This window comes from Agelaius phoeniceus, chromosome 17 (genome assembly GCF_051311805.1).
Source record: "Agelaius phoeniceus isolate bAgePho1 chromosome 17, bAgePho1.hap1, whole genome shotgun sequence".
Lineage (NCBI taxonomy): Eukaryota > Metazoa > Chordata > Aves > Passeriformes > Icteridae > Agelaius > Agelaius phoeniceus.
In genome coordinates, this window is record NC_135281.1 from 10,019,493 (window position 1) to 10,033,527 (window position 14,035).

General features: G+C 47.8%; 1 protein-coding gene across 5 annotated transcripts in view; it reads left to right on the forward strand.

Moving 5' to 3' along the window:
* Positions 1–14,035, forward strand: part of MYT1 (myelin transcription factor 1) — a 65,445-nt gene that overhangs the window by 35,717 nt on the left and 15,693 nt on the right. For 4 of the 5 annotated variants that reach the window (XM_077187292.1, XM_077187295.1, XM_077187294.1 and 1 more), the window contains 10 exons: positions 445–1,317; positions 1,952–2,086; positions 3,441–3,531; positions 4,013–4,126; positions 5,584–5,798; positions 8,326–8,531; positions 9,538–9,807; positions 10,531–10,685; positions 12,579–12,641; positions 12,866–12,934. In XM_077187292.1, the coding sequence (XP_077043407.1) occupies positions 445–1,317; positions 1,952–2,086; positions 3,441–3,531; positions 4,013–4,126; positions 5,584–5,798; positions 8,326–8,531; positions 9,538–9,807; positions 10,531–10,685; positions 12,579–12,641; positions 12,866–12,934 (2,191 nt within the window). The remainder of the gene's footprint in view (positions 1–444; positions 1,318–1,951; positions 2,087–3,440; positions 3,532–4,012; positions 4,127–5,583; positions 5,799–8,325; positions 8,532–9,537; positions 9,808–10,530; positions 10,686–12,578; positions 12,642–12,865; positions 12,935–14,035) is intronic. The other variant, XM_077187293.1, reaches the window with a different exon arrangement.

A 14,035-nucleotide genomic window follows, 5' to 3' on the forward strand; every position in this document is an offset into this window, starting at 1 on the left:
ATTCAAGAGCAGAGGAATGGCAGGAAAAGGACATGGATTTTCAGCTGGGGTCCTGACACTGCCTTGCTCACTGGTTTGGAGCCCTGGCCTGGGTAGCATAAGCAGCAGGGATGGCAGTGGGCAGATGGTGCATCTGAGCCCCATGTGGAAATCCTCTTTCCCCCTGCCATCCCCAAATTCAATAAATTAGGATGCTCCTGAGGTGGAGCTTCCAGGCTCTGGTTTCAATTAAGTTTAAGCAAAACAAAGTTGTATTTTATGAGTTTATATAATTACTTTCTTTGCCTCCTTTTTTATTCCCTCTTCTTTTCTCTTCCCTCTCCTTTTCTCTTTTACTCCTTTCTCTTTTTCCTCCTTTTCTCATTTCCTTGCTTTTTTCTTTTTGTTCTTTTCCATCTTTTCTTTCTTTTCCCCTTCTTCCTATTCCTTCTTTCCACCCTCCAGAGAGAAGCCCAGCAAAATCAACCCACTACGGACAAAACACAGCAACAAGTACATCTGGGCCCAGCAAGGCCAACTACAGCAGCTACCAAGAAATAATCGCCAACTCTCTCCTAAACTTAGGCCAAATAGCAGAGGAAACCCTCGCCATCGAAGGGCAGCTGCCCGAAGCGGAGCTGCAGGGCTCCAAGCCAGCATCCAACGTCGTGCATTTGGTCCATGAGGATGCAGGAGAGGAGCTGGTGGAGGAGGAGTGCGACAAGGAGATCATCATCCAGACGGAGGACGCGGAGGAGGTCATCGAGGTCACCAGCGAGCGCAGCAGCGAGTTGTGTCCGGAGCCCCGGGACGACACGAACGGAGAGGAGTCCTGCAAACTGGAAAAGGCTGAAGCAGAAGAAGAGGATGAGGAGGATGATGATGAGGAGGATGACGAGGAGGAGGAAGAGGAGGAAGAGGATGATGAGGAGGAGGAGGAAGAGGAAGAAGAGGAGGAGGAAGAGGAGGAGGAGATGGCTCCTGAAGTGATCTGCGAGGAAGCTCCTCACACTTCTCAGGACCCCCAGAAAAGCCACTGTGAAGGGCAGTTCAGCCCCAAGCCCGAGTACTCGGTCATCGTGGAGGTGCGCTCAGACGACGACAAGGACGATGACGCCCGCTCCCAGAAATCAGCCGTGACGGATGAGTCGGAGATGTACGACATGATGACCAGGGGCAACCTGGGGCTGCTGGAACAAGCCATTGCCCTGAAAGCCGAGCAGGTGAAAATCGTGCGGGAGCCCAGCCGGCTGCCAGGAGAGCACGTGAAGCACTTCCAGGTGGAGGACAAACAGAACAAACCGCTGGACAGCATCCGGAAAAGCTACTACGGCAAAGGTATGGGACAAACCTTTGTCTATCTCCCTCCTTCCCATCCCTGGTGGAAGAGCTGAACTTGTCTGCTCAGCATGGACCATTAGGCTGATGTGGGGAAGAGTTCACAGCCCACAGGGGGAGTTCAACCACAAATCCTCAATGCCCAAAGGGATGGGGACATCCTTGAGTTCAACAGTGAGTACATAAAATGATGGTGTCCTCTACACTGTCAAAAGGGTTCCTCCCTCTGAGTAGAGGAATCGCTTGGCTAAATTGTCAGTTAACCTTGAAAATTTCAGCCTGAGCAGAAGGCTGGTTTAAAATCCAAGTGGTTTTTAAAGTAGTGGTAGGAGTCTGACCACAGAAACATGAGGGCAGGGACTTCAGCGTCCCCTAGCTCTGAGCCAGGCTGCCTGCTCAGTCACTGTGAGTGTCTCCATGCTCTGAAGTGTGTCAGTTCCTAAAATCACTTTGCTGATTTCAATTTTTGCAACTTCCAGTGTTACACTTCCAACTCCAGGGAAAAAACCTCCAAACCCAAAGGTTTCCCCCTGCTTGACTGTAAAGGCGGTGAGAAGCATTCTCAGCACTTTCCACTTCTTCCCCTCCAAATCCACTAACCTGCTTCCCTCTGCCCTTTCCCCACAATCCTTAGATCCTTCAAGACCTGAGAAGAGAGAAATCAAATGTCCAACTCCTGGCTGTGATGGGACTGGACACGTCACGGGACTTTACCCGCACCATCGCAGCCTCTCCGGCTGCCCGCACAAAGACAGGATCCCCCCCGAGAGTGAGTACATGGTGGCATACCAAGGGCTGCTTCCATTAGTCTGGAGCCTAATCTTCTTGGGGGAATTTCTCAAATGATATGAATTTTATGACATCAAGTCTGATGTTTTTCCTTGGAGTATAACAAGAGGTTTTGGCATGGGGTGGTGCTTTTCCAAGTTGATCCTGGATGCTGTTATCCTCCAAAGTGTTATCGCTAATCATGGGAAACATGATGGGGATTTACTTGGAAGTCCTGTCCTTCTTAAAGGATTTTTAGCACCATCCTGTGGAGAATGAGATCCCTTCTCTGAAAATCAAAGAGGGGCTTTAAAAACGCCTGCCCACCTCCAAAGGTGTGTTAAGCAGTGCCCTCCTTTACACTGGAAGTCACATATTTTTCCCTACTTGGGACATCATGTTGGGAAAAAAGGGATATTATTCTACCTTGCCGTGCAAATATGTTACCATGCAGGAAAGAAGAGGAGTGATGAGTGATTCAGGATGTGCAGGATTGCTGAGTCTCCTGTGCCCTAATCTCTCCAGAATTCTCTAAGGGCTATACCGAGATTCACCTATTCTACAGAAAATATTTATCATCCTCATAACAGATTTTTGTATATACATATGCACAGAGAGAGAGAGAGATTGTATTTCCACCTCTCTACCAGCATCCTAAATAGCTTTCCCTGTATAGATACATAAAAATCAATGTTGTATGTTTATGATAATGGCATAATAGACCAAAAGAAAGAGGAACCCTTCCTTATGAGTAATTTCAAAGGTTGCAGACCTGACATAAACACAGAACTGGAAGAAACAAGGAGAAAGGACAGTTATCTTCACAGGCTGGAATGCAAGCAAAAATATTAATAAATAACTAACACAAGCTGTGGGCTTTACAAAAGCTTGCAGATCAAATTATTTTCTTTACTTTTAAGGTCAGCGCTGCAGGAAGCAATAATCCTGAAGATTAAAAATTAAAAAAAAAAATCAAACAAAGACTAGTCCTAAGGATAAAAGCAGAGCTACAACTTCAATCACTTAAAACTACCTGAAACTGGAGACCTGGTTCCAAAACTGGGGTGGGGAGGAGGGGCTGGATGGGGGAAACTGGATTGCAATCAGAAAATGGGGAGAAAGCCCAGGCTGTGTGCAGAGATGCTAACCTAGTGCTGACCTGGGCTCTGCTGCCTTGCAAATCTTTTACTTTTCCTCTGCAAATTCTAATGACAGCACTTCGCATTCCCTGATTTCTAGGAAACCAGCATACAAGGCTTGATGATTTTCTCTTTTTTTTTTTTTTTTCCTCTCTGATTTTTATTAAGTTGTTTTTCTTTCCCTTCCCTTCTCCCCTTCCGCTTCTTGCCCCCAAGTCCTGGCGATGCACGAGAACGTGTTGAAATGCCCCACGCCCGGGTGCACAGGACAGGGTCACGTCAACAGCAACCGCAACACGCACAGGAGGTACCGGCTTTGGCTTCCTCTGTCACAGCCACGGGGTGACAGGGTGGGGGAATGGCCTCAAAATGACAGGGGACAGGGTTAGATTGGAAGAAATTCTTCCCTGTGACAGTGGTGAGGCCCTGGCACAGGTTGCTACTTCCCTGGAATTGTTCAAGGCTGGGTGGGATGGGGCTTGGAGCAACCTGGGATAGTGGAAGGTGTCTCTGCCCATGGCAGGGGGGTTGCAATGAATTGAGCTTTAAGGTCCTTTCCATCCCAAACCATTCTATATCATTCCATGATTCTGTGTTGATGACGTGCAAGGTGAATTTGTTTTGTTTATTGAACTTGTTCAGTGTGGAGGAAGCAAACACTTTTCTCACAGGTCTAGTGTAGCTTTGGGTCCATGAAATGAAGGTTTTTGTGCTCATTCTTCATGCTTGGTTTCCTTCTCTGTTTTTTTTTTCTCCTTAAAAAAAACCAACCCAACCAACTCCCACAGTTTATCTGGGTGCCCCATTGCTGCTGCTGAGAAATTAGCCAAATCACATGAAAAGCAACAAACCCAGTCTGGTGATCCTGCGAAGACCAGCTCCAATTCTGACCGGATACTCAGGTAAGGGGGACAGGAAGGCTCAGATCCATGTCCCCACCCTGCCCCAGCCCTCCCTGTCCCGCCACGCTCCCAGGAACAGCAGCCACGGTTCCAGCTGTATTTTGATACTGCTGAGTCCTGTTATTATGATCATAGGTCTCGCCAAGGTGGGGAGATATTTAATTGATGATCCCAGGGAGAGCATTGAGGACAATGAATTGCTTCTGTAGCATCAATTAATGCTGAGGCTACAGGCCAAAGGGTTTTAGCAGTGCAGCAGAAGGCACTTGTGCCGATTGCTCCGCAGCACAAACTGCCAGCCAGGGCTGGTTATTATATCAGCATTATAAGAAGGGTGGGCTTGGGGAGGGGGGAGGTGGAGGAGGAGGAGGAGGAGGAGATTTAGGCTACACACAAATCACTCCATGGCAGTTGTGCATTCAAGTCCACCTGCTTTTGTTCCTTAGCCTGCAGGTTTCAGAGGAGAGGAACTTGCCGCTCGTTTCCAAACCAGTCACATTAATTTTGATACTTTGCCCATCTCTCTCTTCCCAAGAGAAAGGGCTGTCTCCCATTAAGGATGTCCCTGATAGATGCTGGCTTCCGTGGCTGATGTGATTCACGAGGCTACAGATGGATTGGAATATGGTTGGTTATTTTGCAACGAGAGCGGGATAAAAACCGCGGTGCAAGCCCTGAGCAGCCCTCCCACAAAGGCAACGAGCTCTGATTCATTTATTTATTTGCTCCCCAGGACTGCTGGGCACCCTGGTGCTCCAGCTCTCACTACTTTGGAAAGGCCATTTAGAGCGATTACTTATTCATTTGCAGCAGGGCCCGCGCAGAGCGCTCTGAGCACATCACGAGGACGGTCCATGCTCCAAGGAGCTCCCGCTCCGAGGACTCTCTGGTGGAAAGAGGTCACGGGAAGGAGAATAACAATAGGCCATTTATATACAATTTATATGCAAGACAAATTGATTCATGATAGGCAGCCCCGTAGCAGCGGGTCTCTAGGAGGGGCTGAGGCAGGGCAGAGGCCCTGGTGCCTCTGCAGTGAACCTGCAGCAGGGAGCCGAGCTGAACTGGGGTCCTCATGCCTTTTTGTGCCACCCTGTGTCATGGGTCCCATGAGGGAGTTATTGCCCAAGTTTGTTCTCTTCTGGAAAATGCTGCCACATCATGACAGCCTGCAAGAACATCGTGCTGGATGAGGTTGACGACTCGATGTTTTGCTCAAAAAGATGGTAAAAAAAAATGACGGTAGAAAAGGATAGAAAAAAGAAAACTGGAGTCTGAGAGATCCAAATCAGATGCGGCCTTGCTGAAGAGAGCAAAAGGGCTGTCACTGCCTCCTTGTCCCCAGGAAGCCTTTAGGAAGAAGGTGCAGCTGTGTCCCCATTGTGTCTGGTCCCCTCTCAACAGTCACCTTGTCAAGGAAAAAAAGAAATAATTGCTGTTTGTTGTTTCATCCTCAGGCCTATGTGCTTTGTGAAGCAACTGGAGATCCCTCAGTATGGAAGCTACAGGCCCAACATGGTCCCAGCAACCCCCCGGGCCAACTTGGCCAAGGAGCTGGAGAAGTACTCCAAGGTCACCTTCGATTATGCAAGTTTTGATGCTCAGGTTTTTGGCAAACGCATGCTTGCCCCAAAGATTCAGACTAGCGAAACCTCACCTAAAGCCTTTAAATGTAAGTTGGGAGCAGGGATGGACTCGGTTTTTGCATTTTCTGCCTTTCTCAGCATGTTGTGAGGCTCTTGGGATTGTGGATTGGGGTGATGGGAGACTCTTGGAGCTGAACTGCTGGACCCTCCTGGGATGGGGAGGGTGAGGTAGGTCCCAAGGTGGGCACCTTTGATGGTGATGGGAGTCCATGGCTGGCTGGGAAAGCTTTGTTTGGAAGAGAGTCTCTTTGGCTTTGGCTTTGGGAAGAACTGCGGTGGGAACATTAATCTGAGTGATGTCTCGAGGTAGGATAAGTTACACAGTTGTCCTCAGTTGGTCCCCATTGCTTTGCAGCTCATATCTATTGATCTGGCTTTCCTCATCTAGCTAAATGGATTACAGTTTTCTTCTCTTCCATCTTATATATGACCCACTCCCCCCATTTTTCTTCCCTGCCACGCTCTGCTCTCCAGCTCTACCTATCGATCACCCACCTCTGTCTTCCAGCTCTTTCCTATTGTAGCCACCCACCTCTGCTCTGTTCTGAGGACTTTGCACTGGTTATAACTCTGGGTGAAAATGAAATGGCTGAATAACCCCTGAGGGGTTGGGCTGACAAAGGCAAGAGGGACACTGCATGGGGACACAGCCCTTGCAAATGTGTTGTTTGACACGAACTGTGCACCTCAAGACATTCTTTTGAGGGGCAAAAGAAAACATTTAGGACCCCATTTTGTAGAAGTCAGTGGCCTCAAGAGGGCTTTCTGTCTGGCTAATCCCACTTCCACAATCCTGTTTAATCCTGATGCAGCTGCTCTCTAAAAAGTGCTCGTACTTGAAAGCATCCCGGTTGTTGCACTACAATGGGAGCGCTCTTTATTACAGTACTAAATCTGTACAGGATCAGACAATGAAATTGGATGGAGGCCAGAGAGCACAACTGCCACTGTCATCCTGGGTTAGGGCTGATGGAAAAGTAATTTGTTTCCCAGTACAAGTGATTCTCTCGCTGAATAGATTGTGTTATTTGCAATATTAGCAAAGAATTTTCAGGGTAATTGTACTGACAAAAATAATTCCAGCAGACCCACTAGGATAATCCTTTCTATTTTTTCTCATCACTTATTTCACTAATTTGCTGATTGCAAGTCTATTAGTGCTAGAAATACTTATGAAATGGAAAAGCATCGCTGAGCCTACGGTGTGAAATTGAAATTGGCATCTCCCGATCCTGGATATTGTCAGGTTGGGTTGGCAAATACTTGCACCCCGCCTCGAAGATGTGGATTAACCCGGACAGGAAAACAAGCAGCCAGACACAAGAATAACCATGTGGGCAAGCCTCCAATGAGTTAATCAAAGCGACAGGATGAATATGATTGCCAATCATAACAGGGAAATCTGCTCCTTTCACTGAGAACTTATTTTAAAGAGATCTTCATCCAGAGGGATTTATATTACCCCGCATGTGTGTGCGTAACTCCCATTAATGTCAATGTGCATTATATACGCACACAACGAGGAAGAAAGCAGGGCTGGGGAAGATTAGTATTTTATAGTGTCTTATATTACGAGTTTGTAATGGGAATAATGAAATCACTTTGCTCCGTGGCTGCATCAACTGAGGTTGGCTTTGTTTTGCCATGATCAGGCCAAAGCTTGTGAGTCTTCCCTGGGTGAGCCTCTCACTAAAGTGGGGATGGTTTCCCCCAGAAAGAGCATGGTGGAATGAATTAAGAATTTGAAGATTTTGATAATTGATTCAGAATACAATCCTGTGACTTGTCTAAATCAGATGATCTCCTGCTTGCACCCACTGAAACTACTGAGGGCCCCTAAATGGGATCAGCTTCAAGTTTTATTAATAGGGAATTATCAGTTGTTATTATTAGGGAAAGTTTTATTTTGTGCCCACCACGAGAAATATTTTCATTTCACAGATCATGAAGAAAAATTGCATCTCCAGGCTGGTTTGCTGCTGCTGTGACACACAGGAGCAGAGCAGCAGCGTGGCTATGTGCAGCTGTGCAATAAATCCTGTTACTCTGGCATATTTAAATGATATGTCAGCTGTCAGAAAATCCATATTTCACCAGTGTCATCCTTGGAAGCTCATATTTTATGACCATGCATTTTCCATTAATGTGATTTTATAAAATTAAAGTTTTCAAACACAGTACTAGAAATCTCCCTGTAAGGCAGCCCTGCAGATAAGTTATGGACAGAGAGAGAACAATAAAAAATGAGTCAGAAAGCTTCTCTAAGCTTTCTCCTTTAACTGCTTCCACCGAGGAGCAGCTCTAATGAAGAAAAGCACTTGTGTTTTGGGTATTTATGGCAGAGTCAGTTAATGAATTAACCTTTCACAGCGAGCACAAGCTGCAGCCAGCAGTGCTCCTGTTGCACGTCCCAGGCAACAAACCAGCCCCTGGATTGGGAATAACCCCAGGAACTGTGCATACATTAACCGTGTCACACTGACTTAACCTTCCCCTGCTGCTCATGCCGCTTCTACATTAGCCTTGTGTTGTTCCTTCTCTTTTTTATTCCAGCCAAACCTTTTCCAAAGGCCTCTTCCCCCAGCCACAGCCCCTCCAGCAGTTACGTGAAGAGCACTTCATCTTCCTCCACAGGCTTCGACTACTCCCACGACGCTGAGGCTGCGCACATGGCGGCCACCGCCATCCTCAACCTCTCCACCCGCTGCTGGGAGATGCCCGAGAATCTCAGCACCAAGCAGCAAGAGGCCCCCGGCAAGGTGGGTGAATGTGGCCAGGAGCCACTGCCCAGGGGCCAAACTTGGAATTCAGGATAGGAGAGATGCCTTGGTTTACCCTTCCTTTCATTTTGTTTTTTTAAATATAGAGGCAATGCAGGCAATCATCCAAAATCACCCTTTTGGCTCCCCACTTTGGGTTTGGGGAAGGGAATCTTGGCTTTTTGAGTGATGTGCAGATGCCTTGTGGTTCAAATTTCCCAGGTGAGATGAGCATCAATTCCAAGTCTTGGGCTGAGACTGGATATTAGGAAATACTTATGACTTATGATGGTCAAGCCGTGGAACTGGCTGTCCAGGGCAGTGGTGGGGTCACCATCCCTGGAGGGATTTAAAGGACATGTGGATGTGGCACTTGGGGACATGGTTTAGTGGTGGGCTTGGCAGTGCTGGGTGAATGTTTGGACTTGATGGTCTCAGAGGGTTTTTCCAACCCAAACAATTCTGTAATTCCATTATTCTCAGAGCTGGTTTCAGTCGTTCTCTGATCTGTATCTGATGCCATTTGAAGTTCCCCAGTTGTGTCCAGTCTGATCTCCAGCTATTTTGCAGAGGAACACAGGTTTTCCCAAAGTCCCACAGAGCACTCCCAACCTTGGGCAAATGTTTTGGATGCCATGAGGCATCCTAAGTGGCACTAGATGCCTGCGTTCAATCAACTGAGTCAAAACGCCAAGGCTTGGTTGGATGGGACTTGGAGCACCCTGGGATAGAGGAAGGTGTTCCTGTTCATGGCAGGGAGGTTGGAATGAGTTCAGCTTTAAGGTCCTTTCCACCCAAACCATTCTAGTAGAGGGGTGCCTTTGCATGACATGTTCCTGAAATATTTAGGAAATAGCAACCCTTTTTATTCAGTTCCTCCTACCTGACCCTGGAGAGGATGGGACATGAATACCTGCCCACTGCACTGCAAGAGACAAACAGGGGCAAGATCCCCATGGGGACCTTCTGGCAGCTGCTAACATTGGTTGTGTTTCCAACCTTCCAGTCCATGGACATTGAGGTGGATGAAAATGGGACTCTGGACTTGAGTATGAACAAGCACCGCAAGCGGGAGAGCACCTTCCCCAGCAGCAGCAGCTGCAGCAGTAGTCCCAGCATGAAGTCCCCAGACGTGTCCCAGCGCCAAAACAGCACCAGTGCCACGAGCAGCACCATGACCTCCCCCCAGTCCAGCCAGACCTCCCGCCAGGACGAATGGGATGGGCCCATTGACTACACTAAACCAAACCGCCAGCGGGAAGAGGAGCCAGAGGAGGTGAGTGGTGCCTCTTGATGCTTGAATAACAGCTCAGGGGACATTGAATGCCTTGTTTGCCTACACAGTTGTCCTGTTTTGCCCAGAACCCCCAGTTTGTCCATTGAGACAAGGAAAGAAATGTTCCTGGCTTTGTCAGTGCTATCAGATATCAACCAGGCAGGAAGCAGCTGATTTTGGATCTGTTGGGACGCCCTTGCAAAGGAAGAACCCACCATTTTACTTGTCCTAGGTCTGCAGTGTTTTCTTCATTGTAAATCCTGTCAGCTCCCTTGCAGCAGTGCTGCTCCTGGTGATGTTTTTCAGGATGATTTATATCTGCCATTAGCAGTTACAGCCCTGCATGGCACTGACATTAATCCTGCAGGTGGGGAATCCAACCATGACCCCCAGCTGGGGTGGGGGTTCTGGCTCTGAGAGCATCACCTGCTTCTCTGCCCATGGGGAGGTTGCTGAGGAAGAGGTGAGGGGATTGCACTGATCTTCATTCCTTCAAGACCTTGGGAATGCCATGTGTAAATCTCTTTACAGACGTGGTTTACACAATTCTGCTAAAACCCCAGGAAATTACAGGTTGTTGGATCTCTGGGCTGGGTGCTGTGAGATGCTTACAGGGGGCTCAGGAGTGCTTGCACTAACCCTTAGCTTTGATGAACTTGGGATTCTTTCCCACCACAGCTCAGCAGCAATGACCACAGCACAACCCTGCCCCTTTCCTTGCAGTCAGAGCCTGCTGCTCACTCTTTTGCCTCCTCGGAAGCTGATGAGCAAGAAGTGTCAGAGGAGAACTTTGAAGAGAGAAAATACCCAGGTGAAGTTACTTTAACCAACTTCAAGCTGAAATTCCTCTCCAAGGACATAAAGAAAGAGCTGCTCACGTAAGTCCTGCCTTCTTGTCTCTTCCTCCAAAATCTATTAATATGTACTTAGCCAGGATGGTTGGAAACAAAATTAGAAAATACATTATAGAAATAAGAACTGTAGCTCCCTTTCCTACTGTGATTGATCTTACTCATCCTCCTACAACTGCTGATCAATGAGGAAAAACATGTTCCTACATTACTTTGCAGTGCTGAAGAGAACCTGAGAGCTCTGTGCTCTGGATTCATGGACAGGGTTGTGGAAAACTCCTTTCAGGGCCAGTTTTTCCTGGTATTTTCCTGCAAGAGTGTTTCTGGCACGGTGATGGCCCCTACCCAATGTCCTAATCCCTGTTTTGGGACACTGGCTGATGTTGTGGAGCCAAGAGCACCCAAGGGAACTCACCACCTTCTTGAAGAGGGTGTTGAACACAAGATGTCTCATTGAGAAGGCAGAATTTGTTGGCTTAGAGCAATGGGTCCCAGCACTGTGAAACTGCAGGAACACAAAAATGTGACCCGAGGCTGCAGCAAATTTGCTGTTGTGTTGCATTTTGCACTGGAGAGAGACCTTGACCCAGCTCACATCTGTCTGTCCATCGTGTGGGTGGAAGCACAGACCCAGACCTGCCCTATTGGATGGAGTATGGCTCTGCATCCACACCAATTCCCACAGGAATGGTTAATGTTTGAGGGTTTGAGCCAAACGTGGCAGCTTGGACCTGGCTCTGGTCTAAGAGCACATCAGGATCAGCCTGGAGGCTGTGATGGGGAGATTGCCCCTCCCAGGCATCCCAGCTGTTCCTGGCTTCTTTCCTGTGCATCTGACCCTCCCACACATCTCACAGGGAGTTGGTGGGCACTGTTTTGCTGATCTCATCCAACCCACTCGTTATCTGCAGGCAGGCAGGGTGGAGATCTGTGGGGGCAGAGTGGCAGCAGCATTTTCCCTAAATGAACAAAGCTCAGATCAGCTGCCCTACACAAAGCTCTAAAGGGTTTTTTAAAAGCCACCAGTGATGTGAACAGCAGTTTCTGAGCTAGAGCCCTCAAGTCCTCCTGTGCTTTAATTTTATTGTGATGGTAGAGAAATTTCCTAAACGGAAACAGCCCTGGAATAAATAAATGGTGTCATGGGCAGCCCTGAGCCTTCCCTCTCAATTTAATATCCTTGTTCCTCTCTGGCCCAGGGGCTGTAATGAATTAGCTGTAGTTAACTCAGGAGCAGACTCGCCTGCTATGTCTGATGCTCTGTGTCTGAGTGCAGTTCTTGTGCCATTTTCAGGCAGGTGCCCCTCACCTGTATCTGCCCATCACCCCCAGGCACAGTCAGAGCTTGCTGTCATTCCCTTTTGGCAGCAAACAGTCCCTTCTTTGCAGCTGTAAGGGCTGAGAGAAAAAAAAAATCGTTTTAGAAAGCTGAAATCTGAAGCACCTTATCTGAAATCTGAACAAGATGATTCCTGCAGCCAGAGCTGCAGCATGGCAAGAATGATCCAAACTGGCAGCAGCAGCCAGGGGTGGCCACGTCTGTCAGGCTGTGCCACCCATCAGGCTGTGTTAGTCCCCTACTGCCACCAAGCCCTCCCATTAACTAAGGGTTTTAAACACTTTCTTTGTCTTTGCCACAATTTTTTCTCAATTTTTTTTTAAATTTTGTCTTTAGGATCCCTGTGATCTTTTAGAAGGAAAAAGGGAGGAAGGGGAGCGAAAAGGGGAACAGCTGGTTTACATCCATGCAAACATAGAAACACACACCAGGATCTGATGGATGGGGCTGGTGTCAGGGTCTGGCAGCAGGGTTGGACTGAGACACCCCAGACAGACCCTGAGGGGGCTCTGCCCACCCGTGGATCCTGGGGAATCCATTCCTTTCCCACACTTATGCTCTTTGTTGTTGTTGTTGCCCAGTTGCCCAACCCCAGGCTGTGATGGCAGTGGACACATAACGGGGAACTATGCCTCTCACCGCAGGTGGGTCGACATTTTCTGCGTGGTTTGAACTTTAAAAACAACTTTTATTTTCTTTTGGTATAGTTTGTGACCATGTGGATAGTTTGGTTCTGTTTCCTCCCCCCTTCTGTTGCCCCCCTCCCTCCCCATGCCCCAGCCCTTTTTCTTTTTCCTTTTTCTTTTTCTTTTTTTTTTTTTTTTTTTTTTTTTTTGCTTATCCAGATATTCCATCTCTTCTCTTTCAGCCTTTCTGGTTGTCCTCTTGCTGACAAGAGCCTCAGAAACCTCATGGCTGCCCACTCTGCTGACCTCAAGTATGTTTGCGCTCAACTTGGAACTCCTTTTTTTTTTCTTTATTTCCACCCTTTTTTTTCTCTCTTCTCCCTTCCTGCCCCCACACCTCTTGCTCTGTTTTTGCTTTTCCATCCCCTCCCTTCTCCTTTCAAAGAGCTGATCTAAACCTGCCTGCAAGGAGCTCTGGTGGAGTCCAGCTTCCAGCTGCTGTGTTGAAGAGGCAATGGAGTGGAGGAAGGATAATTTTGGGGAGGGGACTGATGGCAATGATTGGAAATAACCTGGATGCCTGGCAGGTTTCCTCTGGGCATCGTACACATGTTATTTTCTTTTTCACTTGGCGTCTTTTCCCAAGCTCTTGTTGCCTAGTTTGGGCCATAACCCTTTTCATTTAACATTTTTGTCCATCTCAAATGATCCAGAGCCTGGTTTTATTTTTGGGTAGAGACTCAGCTGGGAGCTCACTGCCAGCACACAGCAAAGCCAACCCTTTTGGAGAACCTGGGGTGCTATTTTTAGGCTACTTTTTAGGGGCTGTTTGGGATGTCATGAGAGAGGTTCCTCTTCATTTCCATGATGTGTGAGGGAATGAAAGAAGGCATGAGCAAATGCTTGGTGAGGCCGGATCCTGAGCCAGTGGTCAAGGGCTCACAGAAATCCAAACTTCCCCACTCCCATTGCTGTTTCTGAAGGGAAGAACCTGATTTTGACATTTTCATTCCGGTATCTTCCTCTGAATCCCATATTCAGCTTTGCTGTCTTCTCCAAACCCCTCCTTTTCAGTAGGAGCTTATTCTTCACAGGTGGGTTTCCCAAATGCTCTCTTAGGTTGCCTTCCCTAAAGAAAAGTGAAATTGTATTTAGTTGGGAACACTGGGGAGACCCCAACCCTCTCCACCCCATCTGCATCTCTGGTGTAAAGTCCATGGAGAATTTTTTTGCATCATCTCTTTCATGGGCCCAGCTTATCCCTGCAGGCTGAGTCTCCTCTGAGTTCCCAGCCTTGCTGAATCCAGTTTTTGGACCATTTAGACTCTGAGCTAACTGAGGAGCCTCCACTGAGAGTGAAGCCTCATGGAGGGCTTTACATTGCACAGGGTCATCATGAAAAACCCCAAAAG